Below are 8,553 nucleotides of genomic sequence, written 5' to 3'. Positions count from 1 at the left end.
TACTTGGGACCTTGTCAGCTCTCCACATTTATTCTGAACACTTCCGGAACATGAGTTCAAAATAAAAGATTTATTTATTTATTTATTCATTCATTCATTCATTCAGTCATTCATTCATTTATTTATTTATTTATTTATGTACGAAAAACGACATTTCAAAAATATTTTGACTAAAAATAAAATGCACATAATTGACCATTTGAATATTTTTAATTAGTTAAGATGACTATAGTGTAGTGACTAAGTTATTAATACAATTACTTAGATCGATTTTTACACAGATAGATAGACAGACAGACAGACAGATAGATATGGTATCAGAGAGTGTTAAAAATGTTAATATTCCTATAAGATCCTCTTAGTTCATTCTTAAAAATGCACAAAAAGAACGAAGCATTTCAGGCTCATGTTGTTGTTGCTTTTATTTTGGACCTACTGTTGTCTGTTTTCCGGTGTGGACCTCGTACTTTCTTGCCAACTTGTCTTCTGTAGCAAGAAGGGAGACGCAGGGGGGCTGTCCACCCCCTCCTCTTCTCCACTTCATCCTCCTCTCCTTCTCCTCTCCCTCCCAGCATCAGCACCACTGGTTTATGGAGGGAGGCCAGCAGCAGGATTGTGCTGCTATGCAGTTTTCTCCTGCAGTTCAATGTTCCAGCCAGCTCTCCAGTAGATAGGCTACACTACCGTATCATCAATCAGCTTCTTCTAAGTGGACTTTATAAACAGCCCCGAGAAATTTGCGTAATTTCCCGGGGCTGTAATTCCACAACATGTGCTGCTGAGGATGGAAAGAATATTTTGTTTAGATTAACTGAACCGTAACCCGTATATTATGTTTTATTGTTTTATTCTTCCCTTTGTTTATATCCGTCAAGAAACACCCCCGCGTGTTTGTATGGACTTGGTGCGTGGTGGTGATTCTCTCTCTTTTTTTTTTTAATGCCTGCACCAACAGATTTCCCTCATTATGATGCACGATGCTGCATTATCACCAGCTTTATTTCTCAAGGTGAATGCCGCACTCCTCCCTTTAGATGAAAGGGGATTCCCTGAATGAAACTCGGCTTCCAGTTTATTGTCGAATGTTCAACGAACACATTTTTTTACCACAGAAATTATACAACTATTTTCCATTGATCTTGCCATCCGTGTGATAGCATCGTTTCTCCGGAGGAATTATGATGTCGATATGAAAATAGAACAGCGACGCATCAAACAGCTCGTTGTTAAAGCTCAACTAGCCACCGTTCGTTTATAAGACGTAAAAAAAACCTGCTGACTATCGGGAAAATCTCTCATCCAAAGTTCAGGTGGACATGGATTTATTTGCAGCCATAGCGCCCTCCTGTGGTGAGGCAACGTATGTGCCACTCCAAGACAAAGATTTGTTTAGATTTATTTATTTACTGGTAGAGTTAAGGCTCGTAGAAGTCGCTGTCCATGGTTGATATACCTCTTTTGCAGGCTATTACATTACTGTATTTGTTAAGGAACCTATTTGGTTATTTAAGCTACGTCATATCACTAGTGTGATATTTTTATGTTTTCATAACCCTAAGTAAAATAACATCCACTCAAATCTAAATTGAGAAGATCGCTCTCAGTTTAAGTTGGAAAATGAATAAAAATAATCCAAATCTATGTTTTAAGGCATGATTTATGTTGGTATTTAAAATACATCTGACCCACAGAGGCCAGGAGTTCATTTCCAGATCTTATTTGTGGTCATTTTAATCTTTGTGTAGGATTTTCTATATATTTTTTTCTGTGAAACCTCAGCTGTTACATCTAAATGTTTAATGCTTCTCTTAAATTTGAATTTGTATATAAATATCTATTTTTTTTTTTACAAAGCAATAAAACATCTCAGATTTCAAAGTGCGGTATAATTTCTTGAGTTTTTATGGTATTGCACAACAATTTGAGAAATACAAACTTTCTAACACAAATTGTGTTACTCTTCTTACATAAAGGGCTTGAGGCATTTTAACTGTAGCATTTGGTGTATATGTTTAAATCTTCCTGGACACAAAAATAAAAACAGCTTTAATTTTCCTTACATAGTTGGTACCTGCAGACCTACAGAGCTCCAGTGATGCTGAGGTCAGTGTTTACGTTTTTATGAAAACAGTTACATTTTCAGGCTCTGGGTCAGAACATGCCTTTGTACTTGTTCCTGTCCTCCTGGTTCTTCTCCTCCATGCGCATGTTGAGCACTGCCAGCTCTTTCTTCACTGCCTTTTTCATGCCAGGGTCGAGGTCCAGCACCCTGCTGAAGTCCTGCCGGGCCTCTGCCTCGTTCCATACTTCCTTGTGAGCTTTCCCTCGCAGGTAGAATGCCTTTGCAATGCCTGCAGGGCAACCAAGCACAGGTAGAATTTGGTACGTAAGTAAAAAGCTGGAATGAAATCTTTTTCTTTGACGTTTTCATACTTCTTGAGTTCAATATATTCTATTGGGAATATTTGCGATGGCATTGCAGTGACATGGACAAGTAACACAGTATTGGGAAGTGGAAGTAATGTTTGGTGTTTTCAGCACCTTTTGTAAATAAAGATCTGAAAGTGTGGTCTCTGAGTTGATACCTTTTGGGTGTTTCTCTGATTAATGCCCAGCTTGCCTGATTCCTCAGTGTAGATGGGCTGCCAGGTCTTGATACGTTTGGAGCTCTGGCATGATCTTTTCAGATGGTCAGTAGTACAAAGCCCTGTGTCTTTATTTATTTATTTTTTTTAAAGTTTGGAATGGTGAAGTGTGACCGTTGAAAACTGGTTTTCCCTTTTTGTTCTCAGTAAGGTAAAGTCAGACATATAATGAATGATAGTTTTCTGTATTTAAAGTTTCCTCAAAGCTGTGAACCAATAACTGAGTTTCAACTTTGGAGTTTGGCGCCTATAACCTAAAGTTGCTTTGAACGTCTCCACAACTTTCTTGGTTTTAGTGATCCTGTTTGTTCAGCAACGTTCTCTTTCAAATTTCTGACAACTTCACAGAGCAAATGGCTTCACGCAGAGATTACATTGCACGCAGGTGGACTCTGTTTACTATGTTGTGGTTCTACGAAGGAACTTGGTTGAGCTTGATTTTATTTTCTTATTTTAAATGATACAAAGTACAAATGCAGATCATATTTCTAAGAGTTTGTTTTCTTGTAAAAAATCTTTTGAAAATCATTCATTATTCTCCCCAAACCACATAATTTTATTGTTGATTTCAATTTTTCACATAAAATACCAATAAAACACACTGAAGTTTGTGAACCTGTTGTGACAAAATGTTACAGAGGTTCACATATTTCTGCACAGAGCTGTGTCCATGTACAGACCTCTATAAAAGCTTTCTCACAAAGCAGTAGTGGGAGTAAACTGTCATAAACGGGCCTGATTTTGTTAGTCTAGTCGCAAAAACTTTACACCTCTCACTGCTTCACGGGAGACTTTTGTCACTTCAGACCTGGATGCTGGTTGATGATATCCGTGGTGTGCTCGATGACCTCATAGTACTCCTCCATGCGGAGCAGACACTGGCAGTAGTTGAGCGTTAAAGTGTTTGCCATCTTCTCAAGCTTCAGCCATGGAACATCCCATGCTTTTTCCTGAAGAGAAAAATATGATCGCAGGGGAAAGATGGATAAAACACAACTCATTGCTGGTTTATGAAAGTAATGAAACAGACTTGATATTTAGTAGGGGTGGCTACCTTGGTCTGCACATTCTTGATGCAGATGATAGCTTCTTTGTATTTCTGCGTGGCCTCTTGGTAGCGTCCCTCTTTGTACAGCTTGTTTCCTTGGCCGTGCAGCACAGGAACAACCTTCAGCCTCTCCTCATCGGTCAGAGCCCATGACTCCCTGTTGTACTCACTGGGCTGCTGCACCTGCCCGTCACATATACACACACACACAGGATGTTTCATTTCTGACTTCATGCAATAAAATGCCTCTTTTTTATTTTGTTAGGTAATGGATGCATCATAGCAATCATTCTTTTCTTACCCTCAGCAGCTCCAGGACAAAGTAGAGTGGCTTTGGTTCCTTCATCAGCTCATCCAGGTCGTCGTAGCCCAGACTGTGGTATGCAAACATGTTGGCCATGCCGCATGTGTGGACCTGCCACTCTACTGGGTCTTTGCCCTCTGCAATGCGTCGCATACTTTTGGATACCAGTGGGTAAACACCTGTGTGCTAGAGAGGAGAGACGATGACAAGACAGACCCTGTGAGGGTTTCCAGATTATCAGCATTAGCTCAACAACATCGACCGTATAATGGCTTTCTATTTTACTGGCTAACAGTTTGCTCCTGAAAATGTGTCTGCAGAAACATTTTGAGGTTAAAGTTTTGCTTATGTTTTTGGCCATGCATCGCGATCAAAACAAACAAAAAACGATTTTGTAAGTTCGAGAGGGAAAGGTGACAAAGCTCACTATATTTCCTAGTTATTTTATGACTCGGAGAGGTTAAGTGAAGGGGACATGGGCAACACTGTTTTTTGAATGAAGTGGGAGTAAAAAACATTGAATATTGTAAAAAAGTTCAATATTTTTTGCCAACCATCTCAGAAAGAGAAATTCTTACATTATGTATAATCTTCAGGTATGTAATGATGTAATTGTTTCTTGTAATTTTGATGATCCTGGCTTACAGAAAATAAAAACCCCAAGTGTCTCAGATAACTAGAACACTGCGAAGAAGATCACTAATGAAAACCTGTGATGTTACAACCAGTTAATCAAAACACCTGCAAAGGTTTCCTGAGCCTTTGAACAGTCTGGCTACACAATCAGGGGGAAGACTGCTAACTGGACAGAAGTCCAGAAGACAGTCATCAACACATTTCACTAGGAGGGTGAGCCACAAAATGTCATCGCTGAAGAAGGTGGATGTTCACAGAGTTCCGTACCCAAGCATATTAAAGGAAAGTGTAGTGGAAGGAAGAAGTGTGATAGGAAAAAGGCGCACCAACAACAGGCAACAATCCATTTAAGACACACAGACAAACACTAGTATGTACTACCAAGCAGTGGCCATTTTATTTGACTTTTTTTTTTTTTATGAAATGAAACCAAGAGTAAATAAGAACTCAAGCAGAAAAATAAGCTGTGAAATCAATGCCATATTTCATTCCAAAACAGGAATCAAAGAGGAAGAAGAAATAATAATATGTGTAATAATATTAAACAAGGATTAAATCCAATCTCATTTAAAGTTTGCTTCTGCACTTCACAGTGTTAACACAGCCCTTGGTTAGATGGGTGTGACAGTGCACAGCATATCCAGCAGTATGCATGGAGCAGCCATGTTATTTAAAGTTAAAAAGATGCTTTAAGCTCCATCAAATCTAATCAGAGTGAAGGAGGGTCAGTAGTGCTGATTCAGCAGGAGTCGGAGCCGCTTAGAGAGTGAGATCGTTGTGGATTAATGACAGGAGGCCAGAACCCATCTGTCTCAAACAGAGCGCAGCACACACACAAAAAAACACACCAGAAGAAGAAATGGGAGGCGGGAAGGAGCTGATCATTTTGTAGTGGTTCACTGAAGCCCAAATTTCTAACAGAATTTCAGATCATTTTTAAAGCTGTGGTAAAGGGAAGGGGCAGCATTCAGTATTGGCTCAGTATTAAGGATAAAACACGATTTAGGGATAAATTTAAAAAAATTTAATCGATAAATACAGAAAAACCCTCTGAATCTCGTCCTCTCACTTAAATATGGGTTTTATGTTTTGAGTTTGAAGCACAATTTGTTCCAGTTCTGCACAGTTTATTTATATTGTGCCAGTTAATTACAAGAATAATTTGAAACTCGATTGAATGAGGAAAAAAAAAGATACAATTTAAGTACAGTCACATGGAGAGAAAAGTTCAGTTCTTCATTAGAGTTAGACCTAATTTATAGTACAATGCAGTGAAGTCAGTCAAAGACGCTGCTTGTGTTTTCCAGATGACACATTATATTCTGTCTCTTCAGGCCATTTTGTAAGAGAGACATACATCACAATCGTCTGATTATTATGATTATTTTTGTTTTGCTTGCCTGTAATTGAAAATGGTAGATATAACTTTAATATCTAAATTATGACATCAAGCATTTTAGAATCTGTTTGTCAAACGTTAATATTAAAAATAAAAATAAAAAAATCAAACATCCTTGACGTTCTTCTTCACTTACAATGGTGTCACACCAAAACTCTGACACTTCACCGATCCTCATGGAAGACAGCAGGGTCTCCCAAATGTCGAGCTTAAACATGTTGCCAATCACTATCTCCATAGGCGTCCCCACCTTTTTGCTGTCGTCTAACACCGTGCGTTCATCATCACACAGCTGCGTGCGGAAGTGGAACGTCACCTAGAACCACAGGAAGCAGCAACAAATTCAGGAGAAAATGATCGTTAGTCAAACCCGCAGGGAAAACGAAGGAAAATGCAAAAACCTGAAAAAAAACAAACAAAAAAAACGGCGTGGCTTTCAAATATGAGCAGTGACATTATGTCACTCACGTCTCGGATGCAGAGTACAGAAAAAAAGGTCAAGAGCTATTTTTATAGCACAACTTAGTGATGCATTTGTTGCTTTTTTATTTGCTGCACCAACAGTCACCAGCCTTATAATTCTTGGAGATATTTATATATTAAACACAAGGAGTCAGCAAAAGAAAATATTAAGAAAAATGTAAAACAACACACTTATGTAACATAAAAGTAGAAGAAAAAAGAAAATTACGTTACATTAGGCAGTCTAAAGCAAGCTTTTTGTTGTAAAAAAAAAATAATCCAGCAAACAGGTTTATTTTTACAATTTAAGATTTTCTGTTGTTTTGTCAGTTGTTAATGCAGAAAACTAGAATAAATTTTGATTTAGTAACATTATTCTGTCCTGAATTGTGTTAGTCATTTTCTGCCAAAAGTGTATTTGTTTTTTTGCCTAAATCATCTTTTGTGAAAAAGAATAGTGGTATCTTTTCATTTCTTTCTTCTAAAAAATGATGTGAGCCATTATTTAAAAAAGTTAACCATATGATACATTTTCACTGTGATCAAAATTGAAAATCCACATAGAGATAAGAAAAACAAAAAATAATACAACGGCATTGTTCAGAAAGTGTCAATAAAGTTCTCAAGACAAACACTACCTTCGTTCCAGTAATAAATTTGGGGAGATTTCCTGTTCCTCCGTGCAAAATAGTCTTCTTAATTCCCTCTGATCCAGTCAGCATTGTATCTCGCATATCTGACATGTTGGGTTTTTTTGTCCCTTTGATTTAAGCACGTTAAATTACTGAGCACATATATTGTATGTATTATTTAAAACCTGCAAATGCGCTTCTATGTCTTGGAGGTATTGCCTCTAATGGATTAGTTTAGACAAAGATAATAGGATTAGAAACGTCTCATCGTCAATTGTTCCAACAGGCCTCTGCTTACTTACTGCTTCAGATTGGCTCCTCTGAATGTTAAGGGAAAATCTAGAAAGCCAAACGACACTGAGATGGATCGGCAGATTCATGTTACATTCATGAGATCTATTACTTTAAAATTATTTAAATATTTACAGTTTGTCCTAATTTCTTCCACTTCACAGTTAGAGCTAAAAAAGAACAACTGCTAAATAGGATTATTTTACTTTAAAGAGACATATGAATGCCTTTAATTTTTATCTCTGATAAAGTAAATGATTTATTTATGCTTTAAGCAACAACACTTAGCTGTTTCATTCATAGCCATTTGCCCATCTCTGACACCACACTGAGGAAAGTCTGCCCCACTTCTCACTATGCTGAGATGTTTGTATCATTACTTTGTACTTTTCTAACAATTTCTAAAAAAAAAAAACAATTCAAGAAAATGTAAAGAAGTAAAAAAGTAACTGTTCAATTAAACTGCTGATTTAATTTGGTTCCATTAAACTCATTTATGTCCATGTAATCACACAAAGAAAAAACCAAAACTAGCATGTCCTGGATATTTTAAAGAATGCGGAAAAGAGAGAAGAGAAATAAGTACACCATTGCAAAACAACAAATTCAGAAAGAGGAAGGAAATATTTATGTGTGTGTATGTTTAAATAGATACATGTGTGTGCGTGTGTTGGCGTGCAGAGGAGTTAAAATCTGTTCCAATGTACCAGCATGGCAGCATGTGTGTGAGTTCAAGAGAGAAAGCAGGGCAAGAAATACAAATAGGTCTGTGAGAGTCGGACATGGTTTCCATTCCAGAGGAAATTTCCTGGATTTAAGTGGATGTGGTAAAACAATGCAGGGAATACTGAAAGATGGCAGAGGAGACAATTACAGCATGGACTCTGTGACCTTTTCTGTCAAACATCTGTCTTCCATCTGGTTAATGTGTGTGTGTTTGTGCATGTGTTGTACTGCACAGCTTCAGCAGTTTGTTGACAAATTTGCAAAGTTTTTTTTTTTTTTGGATTTTGGAATTATTCACAAAAATCACTCACTGTTAATAACTTATTCTTTACTATTTGCACCAAAAGACAAACCTATAACAGCAGCATATCTGCACTCTGAATTGTGTATCTTTCACAGCTGTACGTGGA

General features: G+C 37.4%; 1 protein-coding gene across 1 annotated transcript; it reads right to left on the bottom strand.

Moving 5' to 3' along the window:
- Positions 1–1,878: 1,878 nt before the first annotated feature.
- On the bottom strand, positions 1,879–7,327 carry aipl1 (aryl hydrocarbon receptor interacting protein-like 1). Its single transcript, XM_044119138.1, has 6 exons — positions 7,133–7,327; positions 6,169–6,348; positions 3,995–4,183; positions 3,700–3,876; positions 3,454–3,595; positions 1,879–2,351 (listed from the first exon to the last, which is right to left on the bottom strand). Exons 1-6 carry the CDS (start codon positions 7,235–7,237, stop codon positions 2,152–2,154), a joined length of 993 nt encoding a protein of 330 aa, XP_043975073.1. The 5' UTR covers positions 7,238–7,327; the 3' UTR covers positions 1,879–2,151.
- Positions 7,328–8,553: the final 1,226 nt, after the last annotated feature.

Source organism: Gambusia affinis, linkage group LG06 (genome assembly GCF_019740435.1).
Source record: "Gambusia affinis linkage group LG06, SWU_Gaff_1.0, whole genome shotgun sequence".
NCBI classification, from domain to species: domain Eukaryota; kingdom Metazoa; phylum Chordata; class Actinopteri; order Cyprinodontiformes; family Poeciliidae; genus Gambusia; species Gambusia affinis.
Note: the sequence above shows the minus strand (reverse complement) of the source record. Positions and strands in the feature narration are given on the sequence as shown.